Source organism: Chlamydotis macqueenii, chromosome 22, assembly GCF_036417535.1.
Source record: "Chlamydotis macqueenii isolate bChlMac1 chromosome 22, bChlMac1.mat, whole genome shotgun sequence".
NCBI lineage: Eukaryota > Metazoa > Chordata > Aves > Otidiformes > Otididae > Chlamydotis > Chlamydotis macqueenii.
Genome location: NC_141577.1, coordinates 5,790,579 through 5,811,520, shown reverse-complemented (window position 1 = coordinate 5,811,520; position 20,942 = coordinate 5,790,579). Strand labels below are relative to the sequence as shown.

At 48.9% G+C, this 20,942-nt stretch overlaps 1 protein-coding gene across 11 annotated transcripts in view; it reads left to right on the top strand.

Moving 5' to 3' along the window:
- The window catches only part of SCMH1 (Scm polycomb group protein homolog 1), a 72,268-nt gene that overhangs the window by 11,834 nt on the left and 39,492 nt on the right, over nucleotides 1–20,942 (top strand). For 5 of the 11 annotated variants that reach the window (XM_086764865.1, XM_086764861.1, XM_086764864.1 and 2 more), the window contains exons 2-6: nucleotides 8,506–8,591; nucleotides 11,274–11,342; nucleotides 16,559–16,629; nucleotides 17,405–17,639; nucleotides 20,622–20,710. In XM_086764865.1, coding sequence (XP_086620991.1) covers nucleotides 8,567–8,591; nucleotides 11,274–11,342; nucleotides 16,559–16,629; nucleotides 17,405–17,639; nucleotides 20,622–20,710 — 489 coding nt within the window. In that variant the 5' untranslated portion in view covers nucleotides 8,506–8,566. Of the gene's footprint in view, nucleotides 1–5,036; nucleotides 5,143–8,187; nucleotides 8,363–8,505; nucleotides 8,592–11,273; nucleotides 11,343–12,641; nucleotides 12,734–16,558; nucleotides 16,630–17,404; nucleotides 17,640–20,621; nucleotides 20,711–20,942 lie in introns of those variants that run through there. The other 6 variants (XM_086764856.1, XM_086764855.1, XM_086764858.1 and 3 more) reach the window with 6 other exon arrangements.

Genomic DNA, 20,942 nt, shown 5'->3' with positions numbered 1-20,942 from the left:
GTGCGCAAAACCGACGTGTGGCCTGGCTCCTGTTCTCAGGGTGTTGCGATATGGGCAGAATACGCTGGGGTCAGGGCTACAGAGTGCTGCATGTGTGATGGATTTTCATCTCTCCTTTGAGGTGACCACTGTGGGTTGGATGTTGGGTACGCTGGCGTGCCACTCTAGATAGCTTCCACTGCCCAAGCTGTTCCTCTTCTAAAGGCAGAAAACTGCTGGCACCAAAGAGTCATGACCCAGATGGTTTGGTGGCAGAAGCATCAGCCTCGGGAACACAGATTCAATTCCTTGCTTTGACACGTCCTTCCTACACACCTGGTAAGTCCACCAGTACATCAGTTTGTACATGTAGAAGGTGTCTCACCTGTTCAAAGTCAGTTGCCCATGTTGGCTTCTGCTAGAGTGCATCTGGGAGAGCTCCACTGGAGGTACTGTGGTGATACGGCTCAGAAATGTCTCTGCTTAACACCCAGAAACAGATACCTGCTGCTTTTCCCAAAGCTCCTTCAGAACACTTATGGTGAGCCGTGGTCTTGGTGGCCTCCTTCACATGGGGATGTGCTACCTGGGCATTGCTCAGCCAAGGAGAAACAACAGCAACGCAAAGTCTGAAAGTCAATTCAGCAGCAAGACCAGCAATTAATGGATCTGCTGAAGTAATTCTGGAGCTTAATGAAGCTTCCTTAGCCTCAACTGTAATGACAGGGGTTTGGTTTTCTATGATTAGCTTAAGTCTACATCACATCAGCCAGTCTTCATTGTGGGCAATGTCTCCCTGGCAAAGGAAGGCAGCCCACGTCTTGGCTCCAAGCCTTGAATGCAGTGCTGCCTCGCGGAGGAGCAACACAGGATCCTCTGCTTGGTGTTAGATCAGATATTAGGAAGAAATTATTTACGCTGAGGGTGGTGTCACACTGGCCCAGGTTGCCTGGAGAGGTGGTGGATTCCCCATCTCTGGAAACATCCAAGGCCAGGTTGCCTGGGGCTGTGAGCAACCTGATTTGGTTGGAGATGTCCCTGCTCCTGGCAGGGGGTTGGACTGGGTGACCCTTGAGTGTCCCTTCCACCCCAAACCATTCTATGATTCTGTGTTTTTCCCTGCCCATGGCATCGGGGTTGGAACTAGATGATCTTTAAAGTCCTTTCCAGCTCAAACTGTTCTATGATTCTAAGTTGTCATGCTTTTAGGTTTTGCAGTGTTTTCTTTCTGTTTGTGCAGAAACAGGAGCAAAGCCACGCTGATCTTAAAACGAAAGCAGTTTTGATTTTTCAATGGTGTGTGAATTTCTTACAGCAGTCAACCCCCAAGGGCCAGAGTGCTCACGCCCATCGCTGTAGAAATGGCAGAGATGGAGCAGGCTGGGTTTAAGTCCCGGCTTTTTGGTAGAAAAGTCTATTTTGAGAAGTTTTAACGTGTTAAGGGGCTTCCTCTTAGCAAACTCAGGCTAGACTATCTCATCTGGCTTTTTTTTAAAGCCCTTTCCTCTCCCCGTTTCACTCGGCCTGGGTATCCTGTTCCTGGAGCGTGCCAAACATGTCGTTTTTATTATAACCTCTTGAATCTTCGTGGAGAGCGAGGTCTGCTCACAGTGATACACAGCAAGACGTTTCTATTTTGAGCCAAGGCCCACACTAGGATTTATTTTTTTTTTTTCGAGAGAAGGAAACCTTTATTGGAATCCTGCAAGGTTTTATTTCATTTCCTCTGCAGTCATGAGAGGTGGTAACTCCTGCAGATTCCAACACGGTGGTGAGTGATTCTTTCCAGTGGTCTCTGGTTTTCACCCTCACCCTGAGCTATTGGCTTTCCCTTGAGCTCAACTTGGCAGTGTCTAATGATCCAGCTGTCAGTTGCTAGGAGGTTGACCCATCTCCTTTCCCCTCCAACCTGAAGGTGTTCAAAAGGAAGTCATAAAGTTGATATTTTCATTGTGGAGACGTGGTCTGTCCAAGTTTTTTGCATGTTTTTGTCTCTCTTAAAATATGTTCTCCCCAGAGCCTTGGCTAAGGAAGTGTGTTGCCGGTGATCACATCTTCGAGACACCTCAGTGTCTTTACATCTTTCACAAGAATGTGTTTCTGAAGAGCCGGTCATGAAGTCTGGAGTTTATCAGTCCACTTCTTACATGGTAGGAAGGTACAATCAGTTCCAGAGAGAGAGAGATGTTGGAAATGACACAAAATCCTTCTGGTAGAAAGAGGGGTAATGGTTTGCAGCCATCAGATATTTCGGATCGCGCAAGGGGATCAGTACTCCAGATGGAAATACCAACATACATTGTTACCGTGTTTCTTTGAAAAATTTCCTAGTATGAACGTAAGGACCCTTGAGACCTGATGAGGAGACATGCTTTCAGAGGTGCTGTAGCTTCATCAGCAGTTCAGAGCTGCCAAAACATAGCTTTGCACAGACAAGGAGAAATAAAACTCCAGTCTGGTCCAGAACAACGGTAACGGGGAGGTGGGATGAAATAAACCGATTGGTCAGGAGAAATTCTGACTCCGCTCTTCAAAATCTGCAGCTACTCGCTCTTGAAGAGTTTCGTTCAGGGCCCATGTAAGCGTTTGTTTGTCGTTTCGTTTTGGTGCTCCTTGGCGGTTGTGGCTGGCTCCGAGGGGGCTGGTGTGCAGGGTGGCTTCTACCCAGGCGAGCGGTCAGTCGGCTGGCTCACCGGAGCTTTGATGGAGAAAACTGGGATTTTAGACCAGCAGAAGTCATGCTGTCTGCAGGTCAGGCAGAAATCTGAGGAGCTGAGTCCAGTGTGAAAACCAAAAGAGGTGAGAAGTGTTTCAATGATGTGCTGGCAGTCCTCTAATTTCTCAAGTAGGCTGCAAGTGCCTTTCTTTCTCCACCATAGAAATAAAAAACGGCAAAAAGAGATATTAAAGCAGCAGGTTGAGGTGGTTACATGCATCTGCTCATCATGTACCTAGTTTTCTGACCGGGTTGAGATGCAACTGGGTGCTCTCGTGTGACCCATGGTGCGCATGGGGGCTTCCATGAAACGGGAGCCTGAGCCTGCAGCTGGGGAGCTGGAATGGCAGCACTGCCGTCACCCGTGATGGGCAGGAACTTGTAATGCTGCCCTCCCGTTTCCCAAGGGAATTTGTAAGGGATAGCTCTTCGTCATTGGCAACATTGATAGTGTTTGATGGAAAGATACCCATGAAGAAAAGCTGGATGAAGCAGGGGTTGTGTTGAAGGGGTTTTTACTGGCTGAACTGGCCGTGCTGCTCAAGACTCATGCTTTTGTGGGGAAAAAAAAATGAATGACTGCGGGCGTTTGTCATTATGAGAAACCATCAGGATTCTCTTGTCGCTGTCCCATGGGATTTCCAAGAAGCGTCATTCTCACAGTCTTCTGGCAATATGCAGAATTTTTTTTTCTTTTTCTTGATCCTGATCTGTGGGGTATATATCCGACCTAATAAAACCATTTTTCAGCTTCGCTGCTGGTAGTTTTCTTCCTCTTCTTTCTGAAAACATCTTGCCTGCTGGCAACTGCATTGTCCAAAGAGGTCTGAAGCTTGGCACGCTGTCAACAAAACTTCAGTTACCCTTTCAATCAAACATGGTAGCGCTGTGAATGGACTTGGCCGCCATCCCAAGGTTCACCATAATCTTCCTTGTATAATAGGAAGTCCAGACAACCCCAGGAAATAATTCAGATGCGAGTGGTGCCTTTAGTGGAATAAAGAAGTGCCTAGAAGAAATGTTAAGAACCTCAGCTTTAACTCTTTTCATAATTATGCACTCCGAAGGAGCGGAGGCTTTGTAGATAAAGAGATTACATGCATCTTATGAGGTCTGTAGAGCTGCGACAGTGTCTTCCACCCACATTTTCTCACTTTTTGTTTTACTGGCATTGCAGTTGCAACATTTAGTGGAAGAATATTGCAGAGGAGGCCACCCTATAACCCTGAAGGTCCCTTCCAATCTGGCACAGGTAAACTGAAGCGTTCTCCCCTTAGGGATGATAAGGATGAGCTTTTGGAAGAGCCTCTTGGTAAAAGCAGCGAGGGGGAGAACTTAATTAGATTAAGATGCAGTTTGGCGACGTTTGTGGTGAGGGTTGTGCGATGTGGCTGCTGGAGGGAACCACAATCTGCACTGAGGATGCCCTACCATACTCCTCCCAGCCGTGGCTGCCTTTATTTTTGAACAAGAAAAAAGAAAATACATCCAAGGTATAAATCTTGGTGTAAACCAACGCAGGGCGTCACTGGGGTGCTAACAAAGCTGCCTCTCAAGCTAGTGTCCTGCCTCTGGCTGTGACCCGGTGCCGGCAGCCTGGCGGGAAGGCAAGTGCTTGGCTTTCCCGTGCCAAAAGGCAGCAGCTGACGTGGTAACGTGGTGGGCAGCATTCCGCTGGTCACCCCGCCTTCTGGTCAACGCTTGCTTGAGGTGTGAGCACCGATGGCCTGTGCGTTTCATGCTTTGATGCGGTTATAAATGCTGGTTTGCTTTTGAATATCTTTGTCCTTTTTTAGTGTTACTTTTTTACTTGTCTTGATATCGTCCTCCATGAGGAAGTTGCATGTCTGTTAGTTTCCAGTAAGTGAAATGGCTTTTTCCCTGTTGTATGTAGATCTATTCAGTATAATAGATTTGCCCTGCTGCTCTGCGGAAGGGTTTGTTTGGAGTCCCCAGTTCACTCTCTTGGTGCTGTTCATTATTTTATATGCTCTCCTGTGGTCTCTCTCCCTTTTATTACTAACCAGGTCTAGTCTTTTAAGTCCTTTCTGAGATAGTTTCATTTTACAAAAGCTGAACTAGTTTCTATCAACTCAGTTGATGTGATCTTACTCATATCAAAGGCGTTGAAGAGCTGCGGTCCTGCGTACTCGTTGCAAGCTGAACTTAAATTGTGTCAAGTTCTGCGCTGCTTTGCTATGGCAAGGGGGTATGTTTGTTGCAGCTGTCTTTAACTTTGGATGTTTTAAATGAATTAAATATGAACATGAATAATGCAACTGGTAACCTAGCCTTTCTGCAATTAAATGCAAACTTTTTCATTTTGTCTCTGTGCTTTCAGGTTGTGACATGCCCCAGTATTTGTACTGACTTTGCTTCTTGTAGGAATGATGGGGAACTAGAGCCCATGACAGTTCAGTGGAGCCCTTGGCGCTTTTGATATCTTGGTGAGTGGAAATTGTTTGAAACTGTGGGAAAGGCACTTTATCTGCTACAAAAGGCAGCAAATCGGTTGGCCTTTTTTGATTTTAAGGTAGCATCCTGCTGAAATGAACTTGCGCATTGATCTGTCCTTTCAGGGTATAAACTCTGGAAACAAACACCACGTGAAACTGTGGTCTGTGTTTGCAGGATTATCTTCGTATCCACAAGCATGAGAAATACAGCTTTTGTAAAAGAGAGGAGTTGTAACTGTGGTATGCAGCGTTGTACAAGTGTCAGGTTCTGGAGATGGAGTATTGCAGCCGGTGCTGGGCTGTGGAAATCTCAGATGGTTTATTTGATGCAAACAAAGATTGTCTCCTTCACGTCACTGACCCAGCCGACGAGTTCTCACTGGGGGCATGTTTGTGTCTGAGGTCATTCAGGAAGATCTATCTGTGTGGCTGGCCCACGTTTTTCCCCTTGGATACCAAACTGTAGCTTCTGCTATTGATTACTGTACTGTACTGTATTGATTCTTTTTAGTCTTCAGTTCCTCAACAGTGTAAAGGCCGCATAGATCCAGACCGCATTTCTCCCTGTCCTGCCATCCCTCTTCTGCCATTCACTTTCTTCTCTCTAGACTGAAGTCTGTCTTCTTCACTGGGGTGTTTTGGGCTTGCTAAAGCCTATAGGGCAATTGCACTTGCCTTCCAATCAGTTGTCAGTGAAATAAAAGCATAGAGTATTGCGGGCTGGAAGGAACTTTTGGAGGTTGTCTGGTCCAGCCCTGCATGCAAAACTGGGCTGCCTTTGGAGTCAGACTGACCGTCGGGGTCAGATCGGGCTGCTCAGGGTGGCAGCTGGTGATGCATGGAGTATCTCCAGGGATGGAGATTTTACAGCTTCCCTGGGCAACTACAGAATGAAGTTACAGCCAGTGGGAATTACCAGTTCCCAAGCCCTGTGTTAGTAGCCCACCTTATACCAGTTTCAAGAGGGCTGGGGTACATGGGCTGTGTCTCCATGGCTGAAGGAGAGAGGTCAGGGGCTGGTCCCTGTCCCTGGGATGCACTGAGGCTGGTGACTCCGGTGGCTCGCACCCGCGCTGCACAGGGCTAGCTGCCGCCAAGGCCGGCAGGCTGAAGCCACACCTCATGGAGTTTGGCTCTGGCTCTTTTCTGGGTGTTACATGGCCCTGAAGCATACTGATTGTTCTGCATGTATTTTTTTCATTTTTGAGTTATGATCTTGCAGGCTGAAGACAAGTTTTGCTATCCTGTGGCGTGAGAACGTACGGGGGAGCTGGATGTTGCAAAGCCGCGGTGCAGGACCGTGAAGGGTGGCAGGAATCGGGCTGGGGCCGTCTCATATGAACACTTTCTTGGAAGCGTGTTTTGGAGCACGCTGTCCCCAGGCTCCCACCCATGTAACTCTCACCAGAGTGGCAGTCCCTGTGCAGCCTAAGTCTTCCAAGTCTTCTCCTTTTGGGAAAGTTACCTTTTTTTTTTTTCTTTTTTTTCCCTTTAACAGGAGTAACATTTACAATGTCTCATTCTCCTCCACAACATGCGATCTTGCTGGGAGCCCACGACAGTGTTGGCAGAGGGACACCAGCAGTCATCTGTGTGCTGTATAAGCAGGCAGGATTACTCCCGTTGCCATCCGTCTCTGTAAGGACAGAGGGTGCGGTAGTTTCATCTATCCTCCCGAGCCGCAGCCTTCCACAAATTGTACCTGGGCATTTCTGACACGGTCACGATTTTTTCCTCCAAAATTTCTGCAGGGAAGGGTTACACATCCCTGCCGGATAGGGCTCTCAAGCGCTCGGGCTGTAGCAGCTTTTCAAAAGCCACCTGAGTGGCGCAGGAGCACTCGTCTCGTGCCGGACGAGTGAGATTTATGATGAGCGTTAGGTGCTTTGGAGAGCCCCGCGTCGGGGGGAGCCGAGCAGACAGCAGAGGTCTAGAGCCAGAGATGGCGAATGCTTGTGTGCTGCCTTTCTGTAACACCTTTCACCCTGGGTTTTATGGCTGGGGGCTTTTCCTGCCATGACTGCTAGCTTTTAATAAAAATGACTGAAGAAAATTATGAAAAGAAGTGTTACAAGTTGTAAATAAGCTTTCACATGTAGATTATCTTCGGCTATTGAAGGGGAAAGAAACTTTTCTCCTTTCACAAGTATGCACAAACACACACACTGTTTATGAGAGAGGCAACAAGAGACTACTGTGTACCTTTTGATTTGGATTAAAAAACAACTAGGTTTTTTTTTTTCCTGTAGTATTTAATATTCCTTTAGTGTTTTCCGTCTCGGAGTATTGCTCAGTGTTGCAAGCAGTGCACATAAAGGCTGTAGTTTGTAGCACTTTTGTAGAAAATTAAACTCTTCATTTCTGTGAGGTTTGGAAAAAGCCTGGTTTTCAAACTGAAAACTTCTCGCCAAGTTGGATCTGTCAATAACCCTTTAAGCAGAAACTCAGCGTTGCATCCTGGGACGGCTTCCTCTTACGTCCTCCAGCCTGACTGCCCCACTGTGAACAAAACGGAGTTATATTGACACAATTAATCTTTCATTAGTTAGTGTAGTGTCAAAACATGCTTTTACTAGCTTTCCTGAGGGCTTGTTTGCAGCTCAGCCATTCATTTCAATATTTTCTGTCAGGGCTTGGCAAGGCTTGGTGTGTACAGGAGGCACTGCCCCGCCAGACCGGCTGCGCAGGAGCTCTGGTCTCCGTGTACGTGTCCGGCACGCATCTCCCAAAAGCTCTGATTTTCAGTAACGTTTGCTTATAACAAGAATGCAAATGCTTTTTCTTTCTGGGGACTATCCAGCCAGTTTTCGTCCGACCAGGAGAAAAAAAATGCAGCACAACTTGGACATTTGTTGCGGTACTAATAGCAAAAATATTTCCTGGGTCATTGTCCAATTTCTCATCCTCATTACCCAGAACTGCTGTGAGCAATTTGAATTGCAGGTGGCGAGCTGGGAATTGTGGTGCTGCTTTGCCAGAGTTAATGTTATGTTTCCATGTGTTTTCTTTCATAAATTTCAGCTCTGCCTCCCTTTGTTAGTGAGCAAGAGCAGCCTCCCCTTCCGCGCACAAGCTCGGGACCCGCTGTGGAGTCGACGCGGAGACTGGCATATGCTCCTCTCGCGTATTTACGCCGCTCCCGCTGCCATAAATTTGAAGTTGTCCACATATTGGAGAAGGACGTGTAGTTTCAGGGGCGTTGAAATGAATTGTCCCTGTTCAGGAGGAGATGTTCTGTGCAACCTAGGGTGAAAGAGCATCTCTTTTCTCCCTGCTGTGTGATTAGTTAATGTTGCAGATGACTGTGTGCTCCAGAATGAGGGAATTTTCTCATGTTTATTTCTTTTGTCCTAGACATCTTCAGTTATCTAAAAGCAAGCCAGTCCCAGGATAAGGACAAGCAGCAGGTGATATAATGCGGAAACCAGGCCCTCAAAAAGGTGAGCGGTGATGCTTGGCACAGCCAAAGGCCCGGTAACGAGCTGGTGTAGACCGAAGGACTGAGCGCAGCGCAGCGGGAGGCTGGCAGCGGGGCGGGAGTGTGAGGGTGAGGGATGCACTGGTTGCGTGTTCAAAACGAAGTCCTGAATTCCTCCGGCAGCGTGCAGGGAAGGCTCCATCAGTCCACCCCCAAGAAGGGCAGAGGAAGAGTCCCTCACTGGGTGCACCCCTGCGGTTTGTGGGGCGCAGTGTCAGGCAGCGAGGGCGCTCTGCGGAGCCTGCAGCACACACCATCTGCTAGTGCTCCCAGCGTGAGGCAAACTGCTTCTCCACTGGCACAAGCCTCCCCCTTCTAATGAGGCGTGAAACCAGAGACCAGCCTACCTTGTGGAGGTGAAATCTGTTCCGGACGCTTAGCTCTCTCGTCCCGTTACACAGCCACGGTGCTCAGGGCGGCCGTGCGCCTGCTACCCATGCCCTGCTTGCCCTGACAAAGAGGGTGAAGTCAAGCTCAGCCTGCAGCTGAGCTGCTTGGACTTCTTGTGCTTAACAAAAATATTGATTTCCTTTAGTGTTGTGCCATACATGTGCGTTCGACTGGAGTGATCTCATCACATGTGCTTCAGAGGATGGGGGAAGGGAGAAGCGTAGAGGATGGCGCATCCTCCACAGTTCTTTGTTCACGTCCGCTACACGCTCACAAGGTTTATGGCAGGAGATTTCTATGCTCGATTTCTCTCCTCTCTTTATTTTTTTTTTAAATGTCTCTTTTGCTTCTCTGGTGGTTCATCTTACAGGAGCATTATCCTCTTCCTAACGCTGCTTGTCCTTTAATGAAGTGAAAATAAATGAAGGAAAGCAAGGAATGGGGAGAGCCTGCTGTGAGGCAGCTGGAGGGCTTGGTAATAAAAGAGGCAGGTTGATTAGTCAGCAGCGTGGCCGCGGCCGGGGCTGCCTGGATTGAGCCTTGCGCGCAGCTTGTCCTCCTGCCTGCGGAGCTGGCTGCAGCCAGCGCGGCTGTGTGACCTGGGCTGTGAACACCGGGCCGTAGGTTGCAGAAGCGTCACCTGCATCGTGTGCACGTGGGTTTCTGTCCTACTTACCTGCTTTTTTAATAATGCATTGAACTTTTCCTTTTCCTTTATTTGCCTGCAGAAATTCTTGTGTTTCTTTCCCTCTCTGCTGCTTTTACAGCCTGCTTAATGAGGATTTTTGCATGTTAAAGGTTATCAGTAAAATGTAACGTCACCTGCAGAGTGTGGCAAGAGGCTGTTTTGAGTGCGTGGATGCTGTTAGAGAGCGTTACCCATCCTGGGGGGCTTTTTTGCTTCTGACTGAAATGCTTTCTGTCCTTTAGTCTTGCTTTCTTAAGAAGATGGCAGAACACTGTCCTTCATGGGAATACATTTATAGGAGGGGTGCCCTTCCAGCTTTTTCATTCGTGTCTCTCCGAGGAGGCTCTTTGTCTGGTCCGTGTCTAGTGATGCTATGGCCACGCTGTGTCCTTCGTGTTCATTTAAGGGGTAAAACCTGCGTGCAGCCCTCCTGTCCATTGTATTGAAGAGAACATGTCAGGAAGAGAAGACTGCAAAAAATAATGGTCCAAAAGCAATTTCAGACATCTTAGGACCCACCAGGCCGCTCTAGCAGCAGCTCATGGCCTGCCTCTTACAGCTACTTGTCAGAAGATTTTAGAATTTTTCCTGTTCTTTTTTTGTTCCTTTCACAAGGAACTGCTTTTTGTAGGGGCAAGGCGCGTTGCATGGAGCACTGCCAAATTGTTGTTTGTAATAACCCTAAAAATGCTTTGTAAAATAAATGAGCTGGATTGCAGCAGCACTCCCAGGAGTGTGTTGGTCAGGCGGCAGCGGGTGGAGGAGCTTGCCCAGGGCGAGCTCTGCCGTGGCACGCTGCTCTGGCATCCCTCCATTGGGCTGGAAGCAGGGATGGGCATCCCTCACTTCTTCCTCTATCGCTTTCCAGAGCTGTCGTGGCAACTTTATTTTTTTGCAACTTGAGGCCCAAAGCCGTCATGAGCAAAGACAACTCGGACGAGATGTTCTTCAGAGTTGGTGCTGCTTTGCGTGCTCTCCTACGAGCTGCGCAGGACGTGCGGTAGTTGCGTGGTGCTGTGCTTGGAAGGGGCAGTTGCGCAAACTTTGGGAGAAGTCATCTCCCCATCACTAGAGAGGGTCCAGGCGGTTTGTGTCAGTCAGGCTGGCTGCCGTAACCTGGAGTTGATAAATGAGGAGCAATTCAGGCACCGCTTCTCAGCGTACAAGATCCATGCGTGCCGGTTTTCGTGGCTTTCACGTTTGTTCCTCTCAAGCCTTGCCACTCTTCACACAGTCAGAATTACGGAGCTCTGGCAGTTTGCTGCTTTTTACGTTACTTCTCGCCGTTGTGGGAGAACTCAAGTTGGTGAGGCCTAGGCAGAGATCAAGATGGAAATACAGATACCTTCTGTCAGGTCTTCTCGTTAGCTGTGTGGAGGCAGGCAGCACGCCCCATGGATTTAGACAAATCATCCATGTTAACTGGGGTCATGACTGGGAGGGCAGGGAGGTCACTCCTGTCCTCTGAGGTGCCTGTAAAGCAGGTGACGTGAGCAGATAATGTTGAAGAGTGCATTAGCTGGCTTCCTTCACTGTCTGACACAAATGCTTTATTTCTTGTCTCAGCCATAGACTGGAAAGATGGTAAAAAGCACAAGTACAGCCGCCCATCAGAGTCTCCCTCCCAGTACCAAGGTAAGAGAGCTCGCTCCCTTCTCCTCCCTTCTCCTCCCTTCTCCTCCCTTCTCCTCCCTTCTCCTCCCTTCTCCTCCCTTCACCTCCCTTCTCCTCCCTTCTCCTCCCTTCTCCTCCCTTCTCCTCCCTTCTCCTCCCTTCTCCTCCCTTCTCCTCCCTTCTCCTCCCTTCTCCTCCCTTCTCCTCCCTTCTCCTCCCTTCTCCTCCCTTCTCCTCCCTTCTCCTCCCTTCTCCTCCCTTCTCCTCCCTTCTCCTCCCTTCTCCTCCCTTCTCCTCCCTTCTCCTCCCTTCTCCTCCCTTCTCCTCCCTTCTCCTCCCTTCTCCTCCCTTCTCCTCCCTTCTCCTCCCTTCTCCTCCCTTCTCCTCCCTTCTCCTCCCTTCTCCTCCCTTCTCCTCCCTTCTCCTCCCTTCTCCTCCCTTCTCCTCCCTTCTCCTCCCTTCTCCTCCCTTCTCCTCCCTTCTCCTCCCTTCTCCTCGTTTTTTTTTTTTCTCTCCCCTAAAAGCTTTTTGAGTTGCTTGAATGTGGGAAACTGCAGCATGCCAAATTAGTTCAGATAAGATCTGCTTTCAGACAGCCCTTGTGTGTTTAATTCTGTGTGCATTCTGACTGGCCCTGCGCACCCCACCTGCAGGTTGAGTCCATAAAACTGCCGGCTCCTGCTGTCTCTCAGAGGGGGTACGCAGGTGGCTTCCAACTTTAGGAGGTTTATGTAAGACTTGTATAATTTAGTAGAAGATTTTTGGGCCTGGATTTTACTTAAAGAGTATAAGAATGTGATGTCTTTATATCCTCATATTCTCCATGTCCGTACCTCACATCAGGTACAGAGTGACAAGAAACTAAACAATTGCCTGAGTTAGGCCATGTCTAACAGGAAACACGTTTGCCTTCATGAAAGGCTCTCTGGTGTTTCTTAGAGCCCCTGGGAGAGCTGTAGTGGCTGCTGTGCTTCAGGGGCTTGGTTATCCTGGCCCTCAAGGTAAGACTCAGAGTGGTGGTTCTCGGGCATGCTAGCCTGTGGGCCACCAGCAACCCTCTCTCTTAGAGCATCTGGTCTGTCCTTGTCTACCCTTACAGTGAAGTCCTGTGGATCACAGTTTTGGAAGGGCCCGCTCCAAGCGGAGGAAGTTTATTAGTACCTCCAATAAAGTCCTCAGTCCTCTGTCACCCCGTGCAGAGCTCCACGTGATGTAATGGGGCGCTGTCACAGCTCACATGGCCTGGGTATGGTTTGCCTTCAGGGTGTTGGGGGCTCCATTGCGGTTTCCGCTCTCCTCCATGCATTGCACTGTTTGCAGATGTCAGAGGACTGGCTGTTGTTCAGTGGCAACGCCGACCTGCAGTTGAGCTTTCTGTGAAATGGAGGCGTGCCTTCCTCTCAGTGCTCAAGGTAACTCAGCACACCAGCCTCTGCGCCTCGCTGCATCTCAGGGCTTGCTGGCCTTGGGAGGAGATGCCGCAGATATGCTGATGTGCACGTGTCTCCTCGGCAAGCGCCTGGTATAGCAGCAGGGATCAGGGATCACCTCCCTGCAAGAAACTCTGAGCAGCTCATCGCTGCCCGGAGCTCAGGTACACAGTGAGGAGGGTGAAACTGCAGCAGCTTTCTGGCACAGAGTGCCCTGGAGCCTAGGCTGAAAGGATTTCTGCTCAAAGCTAATGGTGAATTGGGACACCTCGGAGAAGACGCAAAGCAGACAGCGTTGTGGTGTATGAAACCTATCAGTTTTGGCTCACGCGTTCTCGCATTTCTTCTGAGCAAGACAGCGAGTAAGCGGGATCGCGTTGTCAGTTGTAGCTGTTCACGATGGAGAATGTGCAGCCAGAGTGATGGCTGAGCAAAGCGCCTGGAGATGGTAATGGCTAGGACATGCAGGAGCTCTCCCGTCGCTGTGGGAGAGCTGACCCCTTGGGAGGACTCGCCTAGACGTCGTGGAGGGCCGCTGTTGCCTTTGGTTCTACGAGCAGAGATGATACTCTGCTAATTTTCATACCAAGTTGGCTCAAACCATGCTGCTTTCATGTGCTGCCTTGGTGCTCGTTAGCAGACACACATATGGGCTGCAGACTTTAATGGGATGCCTTGATCTGGATAGGGCACATTCTCCTTCACAGATGTGACCTGAAACCCACATGTATCGTTTCAGTTGGATTGATGACCCCTCGGGAGCTGAAATGCTAATGGAGGCCAAACCAGACTTCAGTTAAAGATATAAACAGAAACTCTGTCTTCATTTAAATTCTGGGCAAAAGATCAGCATTAAATGCAACGCGATGAGAATCCGAGCGCAAGGGTGCAGAGTTGCATTGTTCACAGCTACTGTAGTTTGACCCCTTGGGTGTGTGAAGTGTTTTGTTTGTAGTAAATATTTTTGGAGGTTAAGACATCAGAGCCCAAATCTGACACTCTGCCTGTAAGTGATATCTCCCTTTGGCACAAGCACACGGTAAGGAGCTTTCCAAAGGCAAGCAGAAGGGATGGACAGCCACCCTTAGCAGGCATTTTCACAGCTGAGTTACGAGGAGCCGTATAGGTTTACAGTCCTTGGCTTTTGTGTAGCTCACAGATGTAATTACAAAAACGTGGTGTTTCTCATTAAGCGTCCTTCTCTCGTTTCTTCCTGTAAAGATCTGATGTACATTATACCGAGGAACGCGGTCCATTCAAACAGTGATCCTTCCAATCTGAGGGAGTATGGTGTGAGTAAGTGAGAGTAAGGTGGGGGAGGGAACACGGAAGAGAAGGCAGAGACCAGGCAAAACGGAAGGTGATTTTAGGCTGGTAGGACATTCTGTGTATTGCACTGGAAGCTGGGGACAGCTGCAGAGCAAGTGTTCCCCTTTGCTTTTTGAGGTGAGAGAGAATTTCAGTCCCTACAGTCAGCCCTGTCCTTGGACACTCCTGCTCCATCACCAGTAAAAGGGACACTTTAGGACCAGCTGGAGTGCTGGTTTTTCTTGAAGCAAAGTGATCCTCTGGGAATTGGAGAAAAGCCACCAGGATTTTTTGACTAACACTCAGGAACGGCCAGTGTTGCCTGCCCAGGCCAGATAAGAAACAAGCATCTTGCAGACTAAAACATCCTATCTCCCTACAGTAGTGCGTCCAAGTTATTAATACAAAGAATAATATTGAGAGAATATAAAATACATGATAGTCAGTCTGTGCTAACAAGAAAGCCGAGCAAGATATTCTCAACGTTTCCCTCTGGACCTACAACCTCGGTACACAGCGAGCCTGTAAGATGGCATCAGCCAGCACCCGGCAGCTTTGGTGTCCTGGCCAGCAGCGCGCCTGGCGCGGAGGCTCCGGAGCAGGTCTGTTGGAAGGGAGATCAGTACGGCAAGGAGGGTTTGGGCACTGTCCAGAGGAGCTGAGGCTGAGAGGGCCAGGTGTGGTGTATCCATCTTCAGCCATATGTGCCCTTCCTCAAGGAGAGGTCTCGGGGCTTTTTCTCTGCTCCCCGATTAAAAAAAGCCTTAAGTGCCTCCTGCTTTTTTCTGTTTTATTGGCAGCTCTCCCTTTGTTGTACTAAAAACCTCAACTTTTGTGTTATGCTATTTTCTCTGATTCTTCCTGTGGTTTTTAGGTTGAAGCTGATCATATTTGGTTAAGTGTACTTTGAAATTCCTGCGTGTAAAGCGTGATATCATGGGCTAAATGCTGTTACTGAATTCCTTTAAAACCATTCCCTACATTCTGTGTGGGGCTTCCTCTTGCTATAAGGCAATGTTGGCAGCCTCCAATTTCAGTACACAGTTTCTGTCCTGGTTTGACAGTAATCTTGAAAAAGAAATGTAATCTTTATTTGTCCTTATCGTGCCACCTTTATGGAAAGAAATGGCCAGTAGTGAGCAGAGAAGGAGGGCAGGCTCAGCTCTGCTGTGTCAGCTCTGTCTTTTCTTAGAGTTTAGAGAAGTCTTTCTGCTGCTTCTGCTTTTCTTTCCAAAATACGTTCTAGTGTCATGTGTGTGTCTTCAGAGGCTGGATGGGGCTCTGAGCAACCTGATCTAGTCAGGGATGTCCCTGCTTCTTGCAGGGGGGTTGGACTAGATGACCGTTGAAGGTCCCTTCCAACCCTAACCATTCTATGATTCTATGATTCTATATGGTGGTTGGGTCCCAACAGGCTCTAAAATTAATCGTAGTAAGTAACGTGTGCTGACCTTAATGCCTGAGTTTTTGGAGGTGTGGTGTGCGCTGCAGTAGCTAAAATTACTTTCAGTGCAGCCTTTGTTTTGAAAATAGACTGATTAAAAACTTGACGTGATTAGGGGAAGCAGTAGCTGACTCTTCAGTTGTGCTGCCACCAATGCTCTTGAAATGACTTGAGAACAGCAGTCTCCCGGGAGCCGTTCAGAGGAACACAACCTGATGTCGTGCTGGAAGGAGCCTTTCCCAGCTGCTCAGTTTAAATGGCAGAAGTAAGGATTTGCTTGGATCACGAGAGATTTTAATTCTTCGTTTAATAACTGATTTCCCTGGATGGCATGTTGCTTTTGCCCTTCCTGCTGTACGTGGGGAAAAGCGCAGGCAAGGATGAAATACGCTTCCCCCAGCAGGAACACTCAGCGGAAGGTGCTTTGGTGTTGGACGTGAGCCACTCTTCAGTACATCCCCCTTTGGAGCATCCCTGCTTCCATCCTGCCCAAGCTGTGGACTCCATATCCGCTTCAGGAAATTAATTGCTGACCTGTCCACTAATTGCTGGGAACAGCAGCTCTGAGCGGCTGGCTCGTGGGGCAGGCTGTGCGAGCGCTGGACCGGGGGAGCCGTAAAGTCGGTGCAGGGCAGTTTCCTGTGGATTGGGGCCGCTTTTAGCCTGCGGTGACTGTTCGCAATCCCCAGGCTGAGCAGTGTGTTCAAGGAATGATTTTCAAGGGGCGCTTGTCTGGAAGACTCCACGGATTCCCATCTGTGCTGGGTATTTTATATTGAGTTGTAGGTTGTTATCCTCACTTTTCGCAGACCCTCCTCAGCAGCACGGAGGCAGTGAGATGCCGTAGGCAGCACCGTGCTTTGTTCTGCCTGTCAGCTGCAGTTGTAAATCTTCTGTGGTCACAAACATCGGAGGATCTTGATGAAAACATGTTGCCTGTGAGCACCTCCTCTGTGAGAAGTGGAGAACTGCCAGCATTAGGAGTCCAGCTATCTCTTCTTCTGAGATTTTTCCTTGTCAGTTCCTATTTGAATCCTTTTCTTTTCTCTTCTCAGGTCACTTCACCTGGGAGAAATACCTGAAAGAGACATGTGCCATCCCAGCTCCTGCCCATTGCTTCAAGCAGGTAAGAGGGTGAATGAAAACAAGACAGGCCAAGGGCAATGGTCCAGGCCCAGTTCTGTGCCTGGAATAGGCCCCTTTTTTGGCAAGGACGATGCTTCAGGATATCAGAGACTTAATAGAAATCTAAGTTTGCTGAAGTGAAGATAAAAAAGATACATTCAGGCGCTGGACATGTTAGAATAGCGCAGAAGACTTTACTCTTGGATGTGCATGGATGGGAACACAAGAACATTTCCTCTCTCTGCTGAGCACAGGGTCTTGCAGAAAATGTTCTGAGTAGGCTGTGTTCCAGGATTTGGAGTCTCCTAGAAAGGAGATTTTCATTAGAATTCACCAGATCTTTGTTAATGTAGTAGCACTCCCCCATGCGCTGGGTACTTGAGCACAGAGGTGGTAGTGCTGAGTACAGGGGATCCAGGAGTGAATTGGCGTGGCACCCCTGGGTCCAGCCGGAGGGCCAGCAGCACAGAGGAGTGTCTGTTTGGGTCGTGGGTCGGGCGGGTGGTTCTCCTGAGAAGAAGGCGAAGAGAAAAGGGTAGGTCTAGTTGTGTAGGTGATGCGGTACTGAAAGACGGTGATCTGTGTCATAGATCTGCCAGGACTCACCAAACTTTCTTGGCTGCTCTGTGGTGTCTGCTCCCATGCTGTGCTTGAAGGATGCTGTCAGTCTTCGGTAGAATCAGTTTTGACACTCATGGGCCTTAAGCTTTACGATTGAGGTGGTGCATATATTGGAAATCCTTTCTCTAACTGGGTCCCTGTTCTTTTCTTTGCAGTCATACACTCCACCTGCAAATGAATTCAAGATCAGTATGAAACTAGAAGCCCAGGACCCCAGGAACACCACCTCCACTTGCATTGCCACGGTGGTGGGTCTGACGGGCGCACGCCTCCGCCTGCGCCTCGATGGCAGCGATAACAAGAATGACTTCTGGCGGCTGGTGGACTCTAATGAAATCCAGCCCATAGGAAACTGTGAGAAGAATGGAGGGATGCTGCAGCCTCCACTGGGTGAGCTGAAGTTCAGCTGTCCAACAAGCACCTGCATTATCCGAGGGAAAAACCCGAGGTTTTTTTACATTTCTGTGCTTGAGACAGAGACCCATGGACTGCCCCTGCCCACCACTGTGATGTAGACCAGCCCTGTTAGCTTGGGCTGTTGAACAGACCAGGTCTGTGTTTCCACGTGGACCTTCTGGCATGGAGAAGAAGGTGCTTTACAGTGTAGATGAAAGAGCTCTTTGCACCTAAGTGAGCTGCTGGCACTCTTTGCAGCTCAAGCTCAGGATTAGCACGTGCTCACCATGCTCTCATGCCTTCTGAAATTCTGCCTGTGTACCTCAAAGGAAAAACACATTTTCCACCCATTTGTGTGAAAGAATGCCAGAGCCGCTGCATTTCCCGGAGGGGACACAAGCAAATGAGGGGCAGCCCCAAGACCTGGTTGACCCAGGAGCGTGAGTGGTAGCGTTGAAGGCAGAGCAACTGCCATGGCCTCTCCTGGGTGATTGCCTGTGCAAGGACAGAACGAATCCAGGTTCTTTTTTTCTGGGAGACACCACGCAGTCTCACAGGCGGTGATGGCACGGAGCTCTAGCAACAGCTTAATCTCTGGCCATTGCCCGTTGCTGTAGGCTTCTGAGCCTGCTTGCGGGCGCTGCCATCTCACAGGCGTGCTTGACGTGGAGCGGCTGCCATCCGTCAGCGCTCTCCCCTGCGCTCTCCCTTCATGCGGAGCAGTGTACTGGTGTCTGGATGGAGGTGCTTTGCTGGGGATCTGTAAATCTTGATGTAGAGAATAACCAAGAGAGCAATTAGGGTTAAGGCATCTGCTGTATCACTGCTAATCCTGACACTGTGGTTTCAAAAGCATTTAAATTTTCATTCGTGCTGTCTAAGTGTGTTTGTGCTCAAGTGTCTTTGGGGCAATAGCAGCTTAGCTGGAGACGATCAGATGAGGAAACGTGTCTGAAAACGTTCCCAGTGACTTAATTCCTGTCTCATCTGAAGGGTTGTTTGTGATATTTCATCTGTTTATTTAATTTTGCTTGGCTACAGCTTTATAAATAACCTGGGCAGCCGAATACTTCTTCCAGTCTTGTCTTCAGTTAAACACACATCTTTTTTTTTTTTTTACACTAGCCAAATGATGAGCTGATTTGGTGGTTCTTTCCTGATTAAGCAGCAAGATTAACCTGCTTTTGCATTCTGCTGCCCTTTTTTTTTGAAGTGTCTTCGTAAATATCTCTCTCGCTTAGCACATCCCTGAATAATACCAAGATGATCTATAGTAACAGTAGTGCAAGAAACCTTCAATAGGATACCTTGAGTTAGGAATATTTTTATTCCTGTTTTATGCTGGAGCACCATTTGTGAGCTTTGGTGGAAGTACGGTTTAAATTGCCAAGGGACGCTTGGGGCTGACCTTTCTGAAGAAAGAAGGAGCATCGGCAGGTGCATGTTTTGGCGCATCACACCACACAAAGCTGGGTGTGTGCGAGCCAAATGATACCCTTTCCCTTCAGAATTGCTACAGACAAAACCTGCTGCAGCTATTAACATTAAAACTGCCAATTTTTGTGTGTTATTTTCATGCTGCTGTCCGTTTCCAGACATCTCTTTGAAACCCTGGTCCCAGCACGCAGCTGAGCTCCTGTGCTGTCTGCCCATGAGGCATGGGTGCCTGTCCTTGCTGGCAGAGATGGGTTCCTCCTCTGCTTTGTCTGGGTTTTGCCAGCAGATGGCAATAACTGTAACCGAATTGCAGAGCAAAACTCATTTCTGACAGTGCCAGAGGAGAGAGTTTTTAGTCTGGAAGAAGTCTGTGTGCCCAGCTCTGATCTGTATTGCCTTAGGCCAGACAAGAGTGGTTCTCTGGCACCCAGCATAAAGACAGGTACCAAACAGTTCTGCAGTTGTCCCTTCTGCCTGCAGAGTGCAAGGGCCCAGAAAATGCAGCAAGGATTTTCTGTGCTCCTTGTAGCTTTTTCTGGGTTTCCACACCTGCTGCTGCGCCCCCGCTTTACACAGATAACCCAGGTGAAATGTTCCCTTTGCCCCTCTGGGAGCTTACCTCTCCCATCGCCCGAGGTTTGCGGCTGGCTTGTCCGTTTTCCAGGCTGTTTGGCAGAGTTGCAGGGCTGGCAGGGTGGCCTGTGCTGAGTTAGCTGAGTTCTTGCCTTTCAGCCCTGGCGAAACTTTGCCGTGTTGATCATCGTGGGGTGCTCTCCGTGTAGCTGCAGTGCCAGGGTTACCTTCAGAACACTGCAGGTGCAGACAGTGCAGTGCCGTGCTCAGCTGAGCAGCAGGAATTGCCTGTAGAGGAAGGTGCATATTTAGCAAAAGTGGTGTTTTGTGATGTCTGGAGACTTTTGTCGGTTGTGCAGTTGTACTCAGTGCCAGAGACTCGAGTGTGTGAATTTGCTTTTTTCTTCCCATAAGCCCTTTCCTGTTATTTCTCTACTTTTTTTTTCATAGAACATGTTGAGCCAACACCTGCCATCCTTTCCTGTAGTTATTAAATCTGTTTTCCAGCCAAGTCATAGCCTGTTTATTTCTTCAGGTTAGCTTGCCTGCAGCTCACTCTAAAAGGTGGAGGAGTGGAGGAGGCCACCCAGAAGCTGAGATTAAGGAAGAAGTTTCATAGCCTGAGTGCGCACTTGGTGATTCATGTCTCCCCTCTCGTAGGATCACTGAAGCTGCCAGCACTAGTGCTGCACAAATTCCTCTGCCTGTATGGTCTATGTACAGACTTCTGTTATGATAAGCAAATATTGCAGCCAAACATCCATTTCCAGATGTTTCTTTTCAACAACATAATGTTTCGCATTCGGAGTTTCTGGAAAAGGTCAAACCTGACTCTGCAGCCTGAGGAGGACGGTGTGGGATCACAGTGCGTGCCCACTGCAAAGTTCTCATCAGAGCAGGCATGTGCTGCTGGATCCGGTGGTCCCCACAGCCTTAAAGTCTCCATCTCTGCTTCCTTCTCTGCAGGCTTTCGGCTGAATGCCTCCTCTTGGCCCATGTTCCTTCTGAAGACTCTGAATGGAGCAGAGATGGCTCCTGTCCGGATTTTTCACAAGGTATTTTGCTGTACTGTTTGTGAAGACGTCCTTCTGGCATGTCCCCTTTACTGCAGAGCACAAAAATCACAGCTGGCATCTCGTGTGAGATCTGCTGATCCCAGAGGAGATGAACATTGCCCAGCTTTGCCACAGTGCTGCTTCTCTAGGACAGATCCTTACCTTCTAGTGCTGGGTCCCAGCAGTGTCGAGATGCAGACAGGTCTACTAAGAGCATGGCTTGGGCCTCAGC